The 17,044-nt window shown below is 39.6% G+C and overlaps 1 protein-coding gene across 2 annotated transcripts in view; it reads right to left on the reverse strand.

Annotated features, from left to right (window-relative positions):
* LOC117450610 (ankyrin repeat and fibronectin type-III domain-containing protein 1-like) overlaps positions 1-15,764 on the reverse strand; it is a 32,945-nt gene extending 17,181 nt beyond the window's left edge. Inside the window, exons 1-9 of one of the 2 annotated variants that reach the window (XM_071204217.1) lie at positions 15,631-15,764; positions 14,660-14,745; positions 12,731-12,834; positions 11,791-12,148; positions 10,604-10,943; positions 8,873-9,073; positions 3,028-3,141; positions 2,563-2,660; positions 1,329-1,419 (exon numbers count right to left, since the gene is read on the reverse strand). In XM_071204217.1, coding sequence (XP_071060318.1) covers positions 1,329-1,419; positions 2,563-2,660; positions 3,028-3,141; positions 8,873-9,073; positions 10,604-10,943; positions 11,791-11,952 — 1,006 coding nt within the window. In that variant the 5' untranslated portion in view covers positions 11,953-12,148; positions 12,731-12,834; positions 14,660-14,745; positions 15,631-15,764. The remainder of the gene's footprint in view (positions 1-1,328; positions 1,420-2,562; positions 2,661-3,027; positions 3,142-8,872; positions 9,074-10,603; positions 10,944-11,790; positions 12,149-12,730; positions 12,835-14,659; positions 14,746-15,630) is intronic. The other variant, XM_034088462.2, reaches the window with a different exon arrangement.
* Between the last annotated feature and the right edge of the window lie 1,280 nt (positions 15,765-17,044).

Below are 17,044 nucleotides of genomic sequence, written 5' to 3' on the forward strand. Positions count from 1 at the left end.
AATGTTCCTATCTCAGTGATTAGGAGAAGAGAGCCATCGCTTTACAGAATGTCTGTGTGTGCTGATTCACTTTGGCCTGATTTCATGCAAGTGAAACTGCAAAATATTGAATATCTCTCTGTCACTACTTTGGTAATAGAGTGATGCAGTGATGAAATATGAGGGGTATAAGCGCTCCCTTGACAAAAAGACAATAGGATTTTTCCCTTGGAATATTGAAGAAAACAAGTTGTTGATGTTTATGATACTTATACGTTTTGTTCAGCAGGGTAATCTCCACATATTAACACCACTTTATAATAGGTGAAGTGTAAATGCATACTCCAGAAGTAAAAAGTTGACTTCACGTCACCACCGCTAAGCTAAAAGCGGCTAACGTTCACCGTGATGACATTACGGCCCGTCCACACGGCGGCGTGCGTGGAAGCGCTTCAATGCTTCTGCACTGAATGGGGTGACGTCACACTTTGCCGAACTGCATTGTGGGAGCTTCGCTTTGCTCGCGTTGCCGCTTCAAAACTTGAGCAATGTTCAACTTTTTGAAGCTTCGACGGAAGCGTCAGCCAATCAAATCGTATGACAGTACAAGCTCTAGTCAATCAAACCGCGTGCTTGTGTGTCCGGGTGGGAGATGCATGTGATTGGGTGTTGGTCGAGTTTCAGACACGCCCGCCGGCAAGCTTCAACGCACGCCGCCGTGTGGACGCTGTGTTAGTCCTCTCATTTAGAAAGTTGTTAGCAAACACCTCTTTAATCAATGACAGCTTCAGATGTTTACTGACGTATGTTATGTTGTAGATCACAAAGTCAAAATCTAGTAATCTTTTGATCCTAAAACCTTATTTCAGGCATTTAACCAAAAAGCCATTAAAAAGACAATTGACTTTGAGATGAGGGAACCAGAAGTGCTGAAATGCTAAATCATTTCCAGGTTTTAGGACTCATTCCTGCACCACTCTACGTTCTTAATGTATTTGGATTTACATTAATACTTCTTTGTCTTTATCCTCAATTTCAAAAATGAATTTAACAGCATAAAGGTAACAGCATGTAATGAAGCGTGAGAGAGAGTCGATGGCATGCAGCAGATATTATAAACCCCATTCAAACACGAGCACCAGGCCCATTGACTCACGGTGACATCTTTCATTCTCCACATTTTAATAATTAATTAATCTAGCAGCCATGAGTGGATTCCACTTTTTCACATCGAGTTTGAAGTCAGCCGAGTCATTTCATCACATTGGGGACGGAGAGAGAAATAAAAAGAGCTTATTTTCAAAGCAGCGAGGCCACATTCATCAAAGTGTGCAGTTCAGAGTACTCACTGGAGGGGGCAGCGCTGAGAGGGGTCGAGTGCTGAGGCGGACCCCATCCCTTCACATTGTAGGCACTCACTCTCACAAAGTAATGCACTCCCTGCGGTTGGAGAAAAAGCAGCAGATCGCCAAATGATCAGCATTCATTAAGCTCGTCCTTTCCTGGACATTGAAAGCCAGATGCTGCCGTCATTATACATTCATCTGGTTAGGTAAAGCAGTTGAGTGGTGTAAGTGTTCTCTTATGGAAAGTGGTTTGGTACATGTAGTCTGAGTGAAGCCTAGAGCTGATGTGGGCGTCACTCAGTGTTGAAAAGTGGTGAGGGGACATAAGGATTTTTAAAGGGTCTTCAACATATACACTTTTAGGCGATGTAATGGGGGTAAGGGCAGATGATTACCGAGTTTGGAAACTATGTGAAGACATTTTTAAAGTTACTGATCAGTACATGCATACTTTTTGGTCATTTGTATAATGAATAAGCTAAGGTGGAACGTTAATTGTATTTTAAATGTATATTATGTATTTGTTATTGTGCAAAATAAATCTTTCTGTAAGCTTTTTCTTTTGTTTTCAGTATTTGTTTTGTCAGTAACAGTATGCATTACAATACCAATTGAAATAGGAGCTAAGACTGTTGAGATATACAGAGAAGTTAATGTACATGATACATTTATTTAATGCCTATATTTATGTAGATGTTATTCTTGAAATATTAAATTAATAAATACAATTATTTGGCGACAATTTGAGGTTTTTAGATTCTAACTAAGTGGATCAGGGGAACTACGTGTGAACTTCGTGCTAAATGAATAGCGTTACTTTGTTGTTGAATCATGACATTAATACATTTTGTAGCACACTTGTTGAACAGCAACAATCTTTAGGTTTGTAGGAAGGTGTATTTTGTAATTGTTATGTTTATTCTGGTTTGTTTTGTGTGTGTACCTTTTATGAGATTTTATACTTATTTGTATGTTTTGTGAGCTGAGCTGAGCTGTGTGATTTTATATTGTATGTATCTCTCTGTACAGCACTTTGGTCTGGAGGCTTTAAAGTGCTTTATAAATCAAGTTGGATTGGATTGGAAGGAATCAGTATTTTTTTCAAAGTGCAGTCGTTGCTGTTGAAGTCCAACTGCAGTTGCAATCTATTCTGATTTGGCAAGTGATCAAGTGTGTAACTGGAGTCCAACTGTGATTCTGCTGTGTGTGCTGTATTTGAAAATACTTTAAGACTTACTGCTGTGAGCCCCTTGATACTGAAGGTTGGGTTCTTGGTCTCTGTGACTTGTGTTGAGCCGAGGATGCGTTTGAAGCTGACTGCGGAGCTCCATTCCACTGTGAACACAAAACAATCCCTCTGTCAGGTTATTCTCTGGCTTTACTCAGAGGGAACTGAGGATTTGAGTGTTTACAGTTTCGGGAACGTGCTGTACGTGGGCTTAATCTCCTTGACTGCAAAGTATGACATTTATGCAGCTGTTAAACCAAACAGAGAAGCTAAAAGACTTGCATAAATATGAGGCTTTTATTCCTGTCAGGCTAAATTATGTGTGACCTTGATTATATTAATCCTTTATTGAGCTGCTAAATTCTCTCTTTAGTTTTGCTCATGCCTCCTACATAATTAATATATCTCCATCCCATCATCTATTGTATATTCAAGTCTTGATGACTTTTATTAAAACTCTTTTTCACCACCCACCTCTGCAGCGGGTGATGAGCCCCACGGTGTTTCCCTCCGGCTCTTTGATGGTCACAAACAAAGAGGAGGTGCTGGTCACCAGAATGGACACGTGACTGGGAGGCCCGGGGAGATCTGGGAGAAACATTAAGACAGACAAATGTTCAAAATAAGCACTACTTATTCTGAGGGTAAATGATAATGAATATAACCACAGAGAATGATAATTGTATTGGAATGATTTTACTGTATATGGTCTTCGAGAGAGGAGCAGGAATGAAAATCAGGAAACGAGTTAGCATTTTAGCACTTCCTGTTTCCTCGTCTCAAAGTCCAAGTTGTGATTAGATGCCTCAAATAAGGTCTTTTGTTAACACAAGCTAAGAAGGATGTTTAAGTTTAACGCCCCACTGGTGAATGTCTGAAGCTTTTATGGGTCATAACACTGCGTGCTAACAAGTCGCTAAATGAGACCATCACACTGAACATTAGCGGCCTTTAGCTTAGCGTTGGTGGCTTTTTACAAGATTGCATTTATGCTTCAAAAATCTGGGAAAGCCCAGATAGTTGTTCCCAAATGTTTGTTACGACTTGAGTTCACAGGAATTTCTACCCTTCAGACCCGAGAAGAAAACACAACCCAGTCTCACGGCATTTCGTGTTATAGTCACGAAATTAATTTAATCTATTGATTCGTGTTCACCAACACGATTTTCCCCTTTTTATCGTTTCACACTCAACGATTTTAAAAGCAATGTATTTCTATTGGTAGTATGTTTCGTGCCTGCAACACGTATTTTTGTCCGGTCGGGACTTGGAAGCTGTGTGGTTCATAAAAACATTTTCTTACTCAATATCAAGCCACGATTATTGTTTTTATTTTAAATTGTATAATTTTCTTGCCGTCCGTGAGGAAAATAAATGGGGCTCATAGCCTCAGAATACTGAAATCTGTATTTTTTAAATCTGTTTTTCCTTCTAATTTGTTATGATGTGGTGCAGGCACGAAACATACTACCAATAGAAATACATTGCTTATAAAATTGTTCTGTGTGACACGAAAAAAAGGGGGTAATCGTGTTGGTGAACACGAATCAATAGATTACTTTCGTGACGATAACACGAAATGCAGTGAGACTGGGTTGCAACACAGCAAAAAAAAATAATCCTCAATGATGTGCTCCGTCATTCAGATCGGCTCAAAAATATAATTGGTTCTTCTTTAGCCAATGCTCAAATCCGGACATTTGTGTTTCCGTCTTCCTGCTGATAGATAAACAGAAACGGAAACCCCTTGGCGTAGATAATAACTTCCCACACATGTAACACTGATGTATGTTTAAGTGTTAGTGTTGCATAGGAAAAAAACAGCTACAGTGTCAGGCCAACTCTCAGTGGACAAACCGGATTCATTATTTATTTCCTTCTTTCCTCAAGATTCTCGTTATCCTGGCCATCAACCTATCCATCCACTGTGTCTTGTTGAAATGTATAGCTTTTTCTCTCCAAGCTCTGTGTTGCCCCGAGACACGGACTCTCTCCTAGCTCTGTGGGTTTTATGTTGCTGTTCCTGCACTCTGACTTGCTTTCCTATGAATAGAACTAATAAAAACAGTTTTTAACCAACAAAATATCTCAATATTAATATTACCTCAGCACTAGCCAAGAGGTGAATAGATGAAAACACATTTATATTTTACATTTTTAACATTTAGCCGACACTCTTATCCAGGGAGATTTATAATAATAAGAGTATAAGCCTAATTTCCTAAGAATGCACATAGACATTATAGACTTTTAACATATTGATAATTATCCAAATCAGCATATATGTTAGTGTTTTTAGCTGTTGCTTCCTATCTTTAATTATCTTAACTTATCTTGTCTTTTTTCATCTTATTTATTTATCTTAAAGTGGACCTATCATGCTATATTGGAAAAATATATTGTAGGGCCATACCTATACAAAACATGTCTGTGCTTCAAATCCCAAACAGATCCCCCATTGTAGCCATGCCTCATACTGCTCAAACCCCTCTTTTGAAGCCTTGTTAGAGAAACGCGGATTTTGGGTCCTTAGCTTTAAAAAAAGAAAAAAAAGAGGAGGCTGAGCTAATGCCTAATCAGAATTCTACCGGAGATAAAGTTAAATTCTGCTGTGATTAAATGCCATCCTGTTCTAAACCACATCAAGGATTATTTCTGAAACAGTATGGAGCTCAAATGCTTTTTCTCTTGCGGGTTTATCACAAGGTGAGTACTTTTTTATTTCCTGCTTTTTAAACACATGTGCTCTCCAGTACAGGTTAGCTCCGAGTGTTAGCGAGGCTTGCTAATGTAAACAAAGACGAGATTATGTACAAAACACGTCAGGCATTGTTTCTGATAGCAACTCTCTGTGGGTCCACCGCCGATTTGACGTCAGATCGGCAGCAAATCTGTATCCGCTCGTTGTACACCTGTTTTTAAAAGATTTGGGTACGGAGGAAAAGAGAGAGGGTTTTATTTTCTGACGCTATTTACTATAATGCTGTAATAATAAAACAGGGAAGAGAATGTAAAGTACATTAAAGAGAATTTAATTGACAGCTAAGTAAAGAAGTTTGAACAGAGCACTTTAGGTAGATACAGAGTCACATAATCCTTTCAAAAACATGACAAGTTGAACCAATTAAAAGCCAAGAGAAAGAGGATTTAAACAGGTCGGTCCAGGGAATGTAAGCGAAGATGCTCGATGTATTAGAAATAGGTTGCACCAAAGTCTTGGAGCTTTTTCCGTGTGTGGTTTCTTTCCTCCAGCACCAAGGTTTAATTTGATCCAAGCAGACACCGGCAGCTGGTGGAGGGCATGTATGATTTGGAAAGGGCGATGACAAGGCAGTCTGTTGAATTTTGGATGAGTTGAAAAGAGGCCGGAGAGACAGGAGAGGCCAGCTGGGAGTTACAAGAGTCCAGACAGGAAATCAGTAAATTCAAAGCGAGAGATTGGCCTGAATACCTGATCACTGAGGTCTTGTCAGCTGTGATGTATAGGTGTTCTCTCTTGAGATTGGGGTTAAAATGTACAGATAAAATGCAAAAATACCAGATTTTCCTGCAAGCAGTGATGAAAGTACATTTTCTCTACTTACACGTTTAAGGAACTTTATTTCAGTATTTACATTTTATTCTATTTTCAATTCTACTACACATAAATATTTTCATTTTTGCTTAACTACATTTGTCTGACAGCAATAGTTACTTTGAGGATTACAGATTTCATTCCCCAATGACAAACTGCCAAAAAACGTGACAAGGCGCAGAAGCAAAACTTGGTGTTCCTCAGGGTACCTTGCGTGGTCCACTTAAACAAAGAAACGTTATCCACATAAGAAATAAAGAAAAAGAAAATGTATTATTATATGCTTATCATCTGCATATAGTGATCAATATGATCCGGACGGACGGGATAACAGTAAGATGTTTCCACTGTAAGTAAAGGATCTAAATGCTTCTTCAAATGGTGAATTGAGTGCTTTTATAAAGCGCTATTTCAGTTTGAACAACCTTTTAAAATCGCTTTAACATGTCAGCATTCACCCATTCACATCCCATCCATACAATGTGCTCAGGGAAAATAACATTCACACAGATTCACACACTGTTGGCCATCGGGAGCAATTTAGGTATCTTAAGGATCACCTATTATCAAAATCCACCTCTTCATGTCTCTTCTACATCAACATGTGTCCCCTCTTCTTCATGTCTCTTCTACATCAACATGTGTCCCCTCTTCTTCGTGTCTCTTCTACATCAACATGTGTCCCCTCTTCTTCACGTCTCTTCTCCATCAACATGTGTCCCCTCTTCTTCATGTCTCTTCTACATCAACATGTGTCCCCTCTTCTTCATGTCTCTTCTACATCAACATGTGTCCCCTCTTCTTCATGTCTCTTCTACATCAACATGTGTCCCCTCTTCCTCATGTCTCTTCTACATCAACATGTGTCCCCTCTTCTTCATGTCTCTTCTACATCAACATATGTCCCCTCTTCTTCATGTCTCTTCTACATCAACATGTGTCCCCTCTTCTTCATGTCTCTTCTACATCAACATGTGTCCCCTCTGTGGAAAGAGACTCTGAAAGTTTCAGGAACAAAGATTTTCTCTCTTTTTGATCCATTTCTATAAAAACCTGTCTGAAAATGAGCTGATCAGATTTTGGCCACTTTGTGATGTCATAACGATGTTTTGTCTTGTGTAACCATTAGCCAATCAGCAACCAAGGTAACCCCCCACCCCCCACCTTATCACCTGAACCTCCTCCTAGAGCACCATTGAGTTCTTTGTAACCAAATCTCTCTCAGAGGGGCGTGGGGAGGGGCTCCTTATGTTCATCTAAAGCAGGGGTAGCCAACACGGTGCCCGCGGGCACTCAGTCGCTCGCAGGGGCAACGTGAGTCGCCCGCGGTGCATGTTCTAAAAATAGCTCGCCAAGCAAATCCGAAATGTATAAAATACATAAAACAAAAAAGAAAATGTAATTAAAAGTATCTATGACAATGACAATGAATATCGACCAATCACGTTCTTGCTTGATTTGCGGAACCAGCGTTGCAGTCGGGAAGAAAAGCAATGTGGCACCTCCCCGCTGATTTTCCTTCTGGCAGAATCTACACATCAGCCCCATTGAACAGCCTATCATGCCAGCCTATACAGCACATGAGGCGCAGAGTTTTACTCTGTGTGTTGTGACTTGCATATATATTTATTCCACTTGACGCACACTCACGCATGGCGTAATCTCCACTGTGGACAGGGGGGGGGGGGGGGCATGTCCCCCGCACTTTTCGAAATCCCGTTTTTGTGTCCCCACTTTACAAATATGTTTTTGTTTTTTTTAACGCAAGCCGTCATCGCCACGGAGGAGCACACAGCCTCTGTGAGCGAGCGAGACAGAGGGAGAGAGAGAGAGAGAGAGCGAGAGAGCTACGGAGAGCACACTTTTATCTATTTAATATAGATAAAGTAAGAAATCATTCCAATGTGTACTATAGGACAGTAAAAAAAACAGTTTAAAAGGGGAATGATTAGTAAAATATGCATAAATAAAAAGAAATAATGCTAACGTAAGATAAGAATAAACAAGTTTAAATGATTTGTTATTGGTTGTGTATACAGCTCCCTTTCATGAGTGTTGAGAGCTGTATCCATAAATTCATGTTGTGCTCAAAGTGCACCAGATTGATGCATTTCACCGGGGGTGCATGCCCCCGGACCCCCCCAGAGGAGGTGAGGACCCCCCTAGAAGAGGTGAGATCCACCCCCAAGTTAAAATAATGAAATTGCATACATTTATTTTAGTAAACACTGAAAATGGGTCCCACAGACCCAAACAGCACACAAAGGTTAAAGGTCAGCATATAATAATGTTAAAATGTGCTAAATATATACACTGCATAAAACAAAAAAAGAGGAGTAAAAGTAGCTCACGACTTGTTTTATTTTTTGAAAGTAGCCCTCATCCTAAAAAAGGTTGGTGATCCCTGATCTAAAGTAACAGAGAATCAGCACGTTGGAAACAGGGCTGAAACAGAGGGGATTATGGGTAATGCTGCAATGATCTGTTTGGTGTTTGGACACTTCAGAGACATGTTCTGAATATATCTGAGACTTGTAATATATTGATGAAAAACAGTATAATAGGGGACCCTTAAGTATCTACACGTTGACTGCAGGGGTGCGGTCAAACTACTGACTTTCTGATTGGTGGATGACTGCTCTAATTCCTGAGCCACTGTCACCCTATGTACGCAAGGCACTTAAAATGCCTGTGTCCCTAGCTGTACTTCAATAAGATGTCACGAGCTGACCCGAGAGCACCGACCTGTGTTGTGGAAGTTCTGTCTCATCCGGCAGTACAGCTGCAGCCGGAGGCTCCAGAGGCGGACTTGTCTCTGGACGTCAGCCTGAGCCTGAGGCCCTGCCCCCGCCTTCCTCGATAACTCATTCTGCTTCTCCTCCACCCGTTTACCCGCCAGCGCCACCAGAGCGTCCAGCTTGAATCCCCAGTCTGCCGGTCGGCACACTGAGAGGGAGGGGAAACAGGCGAGGACAGAGCGAGAGAAAGGACAGATTCTGAATATTTTTGCATTTAATTAAATCCATTCACTTCTCAGACGTTTTGCTTAAGTAAAAGTAGCTGTTGGGAGAAGACTGAATGTGCTCTTCCAAATATCAGAGTAGCACATGCTACAAAGGTATCCCAACTGTAGCTGTGAACATGACAGGATGTATGATTACCTAGAAGAGCATCAGGACTGTTTTAGGCATATGATAGCTATGTGATTAACATGATGATTCAGCCTCTATGGAGATACACATATGACTGTCATGTCTATTGCTTACGTGGGCCTTAGCTAATCTGAACTAAGCATTGAATACTGCTTTGAACCGGTATTCCTCCATCTTGTGACTGTGTAACTCCCTCTCTTGTATATCAGCATCTGAAGGACACTGTTCAGGAACTAGTTGGACCAAATGCTCTGTATGTGATGACTACTGCCATTCTTGGAGGATAATAAATACATGTATCCTGATATTGAAGCTCAAGCCGGTGACGAGTGATATTTTACTAACTAGCTAAATTGTGAAAAATATTCGGTTACAAGTCCCGCATTCAAAATCTTACTTACTACCAAAGGTACTGGCATCAGTAACACCTCTGTTATGCAATATGTCCCTTTTAAGATTATTGTTATAACTGGCTGCTATCTCTTAGTTAGACAAAATATGTAAATAACTTGTGCAATATATACTTTTACTTTCATTACCTGGCTGCTATCAGACTCATTTCTACATCTTACCCTTGGTTTTCTAAAATATTGAAACTGCTACTTATAGTGTGCTTTGTACATTTTAATTTGTGTCATCTCTATTTTTCATATTTTGTGCATTCCTCTTAATTAATATGTTGCTATTTCTGCAAAAAAGTGTATACTTCAAATATTTTATTGATTTATATATTTTCTATACATGTTGACATGTATATATTCTTTCTTCTTTGATTATTTTGTTAACTCAAGTGTAATGTATGTTAACAAACTGCTGTGACAAAAAAATCCCAATGTTGTATAAATAAAGTACATTTTATCTAATCTAATCAATACTTAAAGGTGGGGTAGTCAAGAATGTAGAAACCAGCTCGAGTGCGCTAGAATTTGAAACTATGCAGCCGAAAAAAATCTGCCACTTCCTCACAGAGCCCCGTCCTCCAACACACACGAACGCGCACATGACCAATGAGGGCACGAGATAAGTTAGTGCACAGATGGAAGGCTGACAGGCAGGTAGGCCATCCAGTTACTTTAGCCGGGCCGGCTCAGATGATTGGTCGTGCTTTTTACAGTGCTACGGCTTCCACAGATTAATTTTTAATGTATTTATTGTCAAAGCATTTATTGCTATCGGGATGTTAAGAGCATTCCATGGAATATAACAAAGTGTGTTTCTGAGGTGAATTACCTACCCCACCTTTAATACAATACCTGAGTAAATATTCTTCATAACATCCCACCACTGACCACCAGCACAACTGTATAACATTTAAAAATCTTACATGTAGGGTTATGTCGGGCTCCCGCCTTCGTCAACACATGGAGGAGAGGGGAATTGTGGGTAAGGGCAGCGACGTCCAGGGGGACCAGGCCCTGTTCGCTCACCCTGTTCACCCCCCTCTCCCTCTCTCTCTCCCAGTCCTTCTCCTTCTTCTCCCCTCTCTCCCACAGACCCCCTCCCCCTCCTCCTCCTCCTCCTCCTCCTCCTCCTCCTCCTCCTCCTCCTCCTCCTCCTCCTCCTCCTCCTCCTCCTCCTCCTGCAGCATGGTTGTGGTCTCTGGACAGCAGGCTTTGTACGGCCAAAGTATCCTCATTTTCCACTGCTTCCCACAAGGTCTTGTACTAATGGGGGAGAAGGGGAGAGGAAAGGATTGTTCGGGTGAGGAAAGAGGAGATCAAACGAGAGAGATTTATTTTATGAGGGAAGGGAGTTGCTGTATGGAGACAGGAGGACACATACATCAAATGATAAATCAGTGTCTCCTGGGGAAATGTATTCATAGCTAAACAGAGTTATGTAATGTCAAAATAAGATCTTCCAATAAAAAAATAATCTACAACCCTGCCAGAGGACATTTCAGACCCAACCTTGAAATATTGTGGTGCAGGAATGAGTCCTTAAACCTGGGAATGAGTTAGCATTTTACCACTTGTGGTTCAGCCGGGAAGTCAAAAGGTCTGTGATTAACACACGCTGAAGATATGTTCACGTTTTGTGCTACGATATGGAATACGTCACTAAAATACCCCACTGGTGAATGTCTGGAGCTTTTAAGTGTCATTAAAACAGCGGTTGCTACTGTAATCACTATTTTAATCAAATTGAGTGGTGCAGGAATGAGTCCTAAAACCTGGAAATAACTAGCATTTTAGCAGTTCTGGTTGCCTTATCTGGAAGTCAATGCTTCTTTTAAAGTGTGTTTGGTTAAATTCCTGAAATAAGGTCTGTGGTATTTACTGACAAGCTTAAGAGATTTCTACGTTATGTTCTACGATGTCAGTAAATACCCCGGTAAATGCCTGATGCTTCTATTAAAAACGTTGGTTGCTAACAAGCGTCCAAATGAAACAATTAAATGTCGTCACGCTGGGAAAATCCCATTGGCTTTTTCCCAAAGGAGCCCTTGAGATGCTAACTTCCGAGTCGGCCTACAAAGATACGTAACAGTTCCACTTTATGATATCTCACAGAATCTGCAGACTTGCTGAAATGTTTGGTTGTGTCCAATTCCCTGGAAACAGATGACTCTCCGCCCCTCAGTCTGACGGACAGGTTTCTGTAGATGCGTTTGGGAGAAACTGGACCCAGGGAGCGCCGGCGCTGGACTTGATTCCTCATGGATACAGACATGACAGGAGAGAAGAAGAAGAGGGAAACAGGAAATAGAAAAAAGAAAGAAGAAGAACAAGTGAGGGATAGGTTAGTTAATGGAGAGAAAGATTAGGATCCCCAAACTAAGAGCCATAGAGAGAGAAGAGGAGAAAAGTGGCATTTGAATCAGAAAATGAGGAATGAAGAGTGTGAGAAAAGGTCAGTCATTAGAAACCTGGAGGGCGGAGAATGAAGTGAGAAATAAAAAAGAGTGGGAGGAAAAAGCAGAATGTATAGTCAGTGTCAAACAGATTCTTCTACAGTAATGCAATATTCTGCCGACTTGACAAGTGAGCTGAGTAGTGCTGTTGTGTGGGTGATAAATGGACAAAAGTTACAACGCCTGTGGATGAAAAATGCCTCAAAGTATTTATTATCGTGCTTCTTACCGTTCTCCCCTTTGTTCTTCTTTGACTCACTATTATGTGACACGGGTTTAATTTGCTTTGAATGGAGTCGGTGAGCGCACAAAGCGACCGACCCATCCATCTAATTAACTGACGAAGAAGCAATCTCGTGTGGAAAGAGACAAAATCTTCCCTTTTATAATAAATATGAATCTCTTTTTGCATCATTGGCCGGAAGATAAACAAATCCATCATCAGCACCGCAGTAATGATGGTTCATTATCAATCCCGACGCTTTTTCATCGTTACAATCAGTCACTTTTTGAGGCTGAAAATCTGTCACACGTTTTTTGTTGTTGCGAAATTCAGTCTGGCTCTCCCCTCATCTCGTTTCACTCAGCAAGTCTTACATTTGTCATTTGTCTTTCTTCTCATTCCCTTTCTCCTCACAGCCCCACAGTTTGAAGTGACTTGGACGTCGCTTCGATTTACGTCACGCCCCGAGGATACAGATCTTTGAAATAAAAAAAAGGGGGACATTCAAACTCGATCCTCTCTCACATCAATGCTTTCCCATTTACGTAGAAGCCTCAAATTTCAGCGTTTTTTGTAATCCGAATCAATTCAAGCCCTGAGTAGTCCACTGTCCTTGAGTGAAAGTGAATACTCCCCGGGTTGGTGCTATCTGAGAGGACACAATGTGAGATCCACATTGCTGTTGGACATGCTTCCTCTCCGGCTTGCACAGTACCTGCACTGTCTCTGTGTGGGCGTACTATAGGGGTGATAATACCAGCCATTGTTATTGGTACAGTTTCCCCCTGTTTGTTTATTATGCCTTATACCAGTTGTTGAAAGTGCTGATAGGACAGTTGAGAGAGGGGGATTAGTGTTAGTGCTTGCCTTTTTGTCCTAAGGCAGCACAAAGGTAAGACAAGGCAAAACACGTTGGAAATGTCACGGTACGGAGAAGATCTCTGAAAAGATCTCGGTGTCACGGTATACGGTGATACTCTCTTATTACGATTATCAGTTACAAAGGTCCTTAAAAGAATAAACATAAAATAACATCAATAAAAATAAAGGTTTTAGCTTTTAAAATAAAGTTCTATGATATTAACAATTACAATTTGCAATAGGCTCTCTGACTGTACCTTAAGGTTAAAGCAATACTCAGTTATGTCAGTTATTTTACCATTTACAACTTTTTTTTACTCACTACTGAGAGTCAATGTTATCTCAATGTATATGTGATACTAAAATATAACAATATGTATTTAAAAAACAACATGCCAGCAGAAAATGCCATTTAAATAAAAAGGTGCCGACTTATTCGCAGGTCAAACTGTACACAAGTATAATATGTAATAAAAGAAAATATATGTTATAAATACAGTATACTTGTAGAAAGGATGTAGGTATGGTCAATTTGGTTTATCTACAGTATAGAAGCAATTCTTACTTTTCATTTACACCCTAAAATTGTTTTTAGTTTAAGTCGCTTAATACACAGAAAATGGCAAAAACGACTTTGCACTAAAAAGTACTGCAAAATGTATTCAAACTACGAGTTTAATTTCCCGGCATTAATGTACACAGTTATAACCCTAGAAAAGAGAATATCAGTTATGTGAGCAGGGTTATGCTTTAAAACGACCCTAGCCATAAACAGACACAATAGCGTAATTGTGGTTGTGCTGCATGTCAGTATCTCAGGCTGTGGTGAAGTTGGGTTTTTATCTCAGTACTGCAGGCCCAAACACTGAGAGTAAAGTCTGCTGCATATTTAAGCTTTCTGTTTAGTCAGTCTCCTACATTCTTTGGCTCATGAGTTCAGATGTGCATGGAAACATCTGATGACTAATATACTTCTAATCCCACAGGAAGCGATGTTGTTCGTTTATTTCTGTGAATACACCACAGAGGACATGAAGTTGTCAGCATACAGTTATGTTGCTCCCAAAAAGGCATTTGAACACTAATGTTATGTATCTTTTTGATTAAGAGGATAAAAAAGAGAATCTTGTGTCAAGGAAACAAAGGTTTGGATTAAATAGATTAGACTGTACATGCACTGCCATACTAAAATGTATATGTCTCTAGCACACAATATAATGTACATAACATCTATATTTAAAGGTGGGGTAGGTACATTTGAGAAACCGTCTCGAGATACACTTTTTGTTATATTCCATGGAATGCTCTTAACATCCCGATAGCAATGAATATCTGAAGTGCTTTGACAAAAAATCCATAAAAATATTTCATCTGTGGAAGCCGTGGCGCTGTAAAAAACACGACCAATCATCTGAGCCGGCTAAAGTAACTGGATGGCCTACCTGCCTGTCAGCCTTCCGTCTGTGCACAAACTGATCTCGTGCCATCATTGGTCATGTGCGCGTTCGTGTGTGTTGGAGGAGGAGCTCTGTAAGGAAGTGGCAGATTTTTTCCGGCTGTTACTTTCAAAGTCGAGCGCACTCGAGCTGATTTCTCCAAAATTACCTACCACACCTTTAACTGGGTAAAACAGTTCATTGGCATAACATAAGTGAGGCAACGACAAGTTGATTAGATATTTAAATTAGACTTTCAGAAACTAGGATTTATTTTTTTTAATGACATTTTATTGTCTAAAACTAACTTAATCAAGCGTAAAAGTACAGCAGACAATTCAATACTGAATAATAGTTAGTTGCAACCCTTTGTGTGCATGAGTACAGTTCATATTAAAGGCAGTAACAGGAGCCAGGCTATAGCTAGTCATTAGCTAGCCACATGTAATTTGAGATTACTTTGATGGACATAGGGACAACATAGTATTATATGCAAAAAAAATCTAACAAACATTGACACCAATATTAATATCAGATTATTATAAAAATATTTAGGGACATACAATGCAATGCAAAATGAAGTCAATGTAAAAAGCCAAATACCTATAACTTCATAACTGAAGAAACAACAGCAAAGCAGTAGTCAAGAAAATGGTAAGTGACTCACTACAGCTTCCCTTATAATAAAAAGTTGGCAAACCTTTTAAAATTAAATCTAAAAAACGTTTTAAAAAAGTATGAAAATCAGAATATAAATTATATATGTGATAAAGCAACCTCAGATATGACTGAAGCTACTATAGGTTATTAATCTTAAAAAAAACGCACTTTAGACTAATTCCACTCTAATTCTACTGTAATATAAAAAGATATCATGCATGTCCATAGTTTTCCATTCGTGCAACAGGTTCAAAAAACTTCGTCAAGAAGGAGCAAAAAGTAGCCCAACAGTCGTAAAGAATTGCAAGCTTTCTTACCGTAAATCTTTACTTTCACTTCAACCGGACTTTCCACGAACATCTCTCGTTCAGATTTATTTAAAATTAATGTCTACTCAGATAAAATATAATCCATCGCACCGATTTGAGGAGTTTTCACCTCTGAGGGTGAAGCGCACCTGAACGTTTCACCCGTGTGAGAGACTGACGTTTCTACACCCACCCACCCACCCACCCGCGTCTTCTTTGCCCCGCCCTCTTCCTACTTATCTAACTTTTTGTGTAACAACTGCAAATAATGTGTGTAATATAAACAGTAACATGATATGCTTCAGTGTGGTGTTTACATTTATTTTCTACACTTATCCATTTTATTTCAGTTTTAATTTGTAATTATTTATTGATTGCATATTGCTTATGATGTTTATACTTTTAAAATATGTATACTATTTATTTACATAATTGTATTTATTCATTGTCTTAATATGTTTATAATATTAAAACATATTTAAAAAACTTTTAAAAAGTATATATTTACTTATTTAAAAAGTAAATATAATATATAAAAAATTCTAAAATTAGGCAACCATCACAACATCAACTGTTCTGATCTGTGATTAATCGTTTTGGTAATTTAAAAACCTATAGTACAAAATGTCCATCCAAGTTCTTCAAAGTCCGAGCTAATGTTTTTGAATTCTTTTTTGTCAGTCTAAAACATCATGGTATTATTTTATTTAATATAAAACATAGAAATGCAGATAATATCCACATTTGCAAGGCTTGGCAGTGAAGCAGCTTAGCAGACAACACACACCTGCAAACTGTTGTCAGTCTCAACAGCAGTTACATGTAGCTGCAGGCTTGCAGTGGTTCAGGCAAATGTATTATAATGTCCCTTACAAAACAAGCTGAGCTATTTTATGACTTGTAAATGTCATTGTGACTGGAAACAGTACGTTAGTGAGCAGAGTGATGGTGTGACAAAGTGTGGGTTGGTGACTGGAAAAAAGTATAGTTATATTTAAGGTTGCTCAACACCGCCCAGTGATGTCACTGAAAGGGTTTCTTAATCTACAGTACTGCATGATTGTTTTACACTGATGTGTGCGTGTGTGTGGGGGGGCTATAAACAGGAAGTGGTTCAAGATATATGAAGCCGATATGCATAGGCTCCCCCCTGAGCACTGAGAGGGGCTCTTTCTGTGTCAGTTTCTCTCTCTCAGGGGCCAATAAACTCTGAGACTGAAAGATTTAGCTCCTGTCTGAGCAAATGGAAGATTTGGAAACAAATATTTTCCACCTGCTTGTCTTAGGTCCTTAGGTCCCACCAATTTGTCAAAGGCGACACACACACACACACACACACACACACACACACACACACACACACACACACACACACACACACACACACACACACACACACACACACACACACACACACACACAC

This window comes from Pseudochaenichthys georgianus, chromosome 8 (assembly GCF_902827115.2).
Source record: "Pseudochaenichthys georgianus chromosome 8, fPseGeo1.2, whole genome shotgun sequence".
Classification (NCBI taxonomy): Eukaryota; Metazoa; Chordata; class Actinopteri; order Perciformes; family Channichthyidae; genus Pseudochaenichthys; species Pseudochaenichthys georgianus.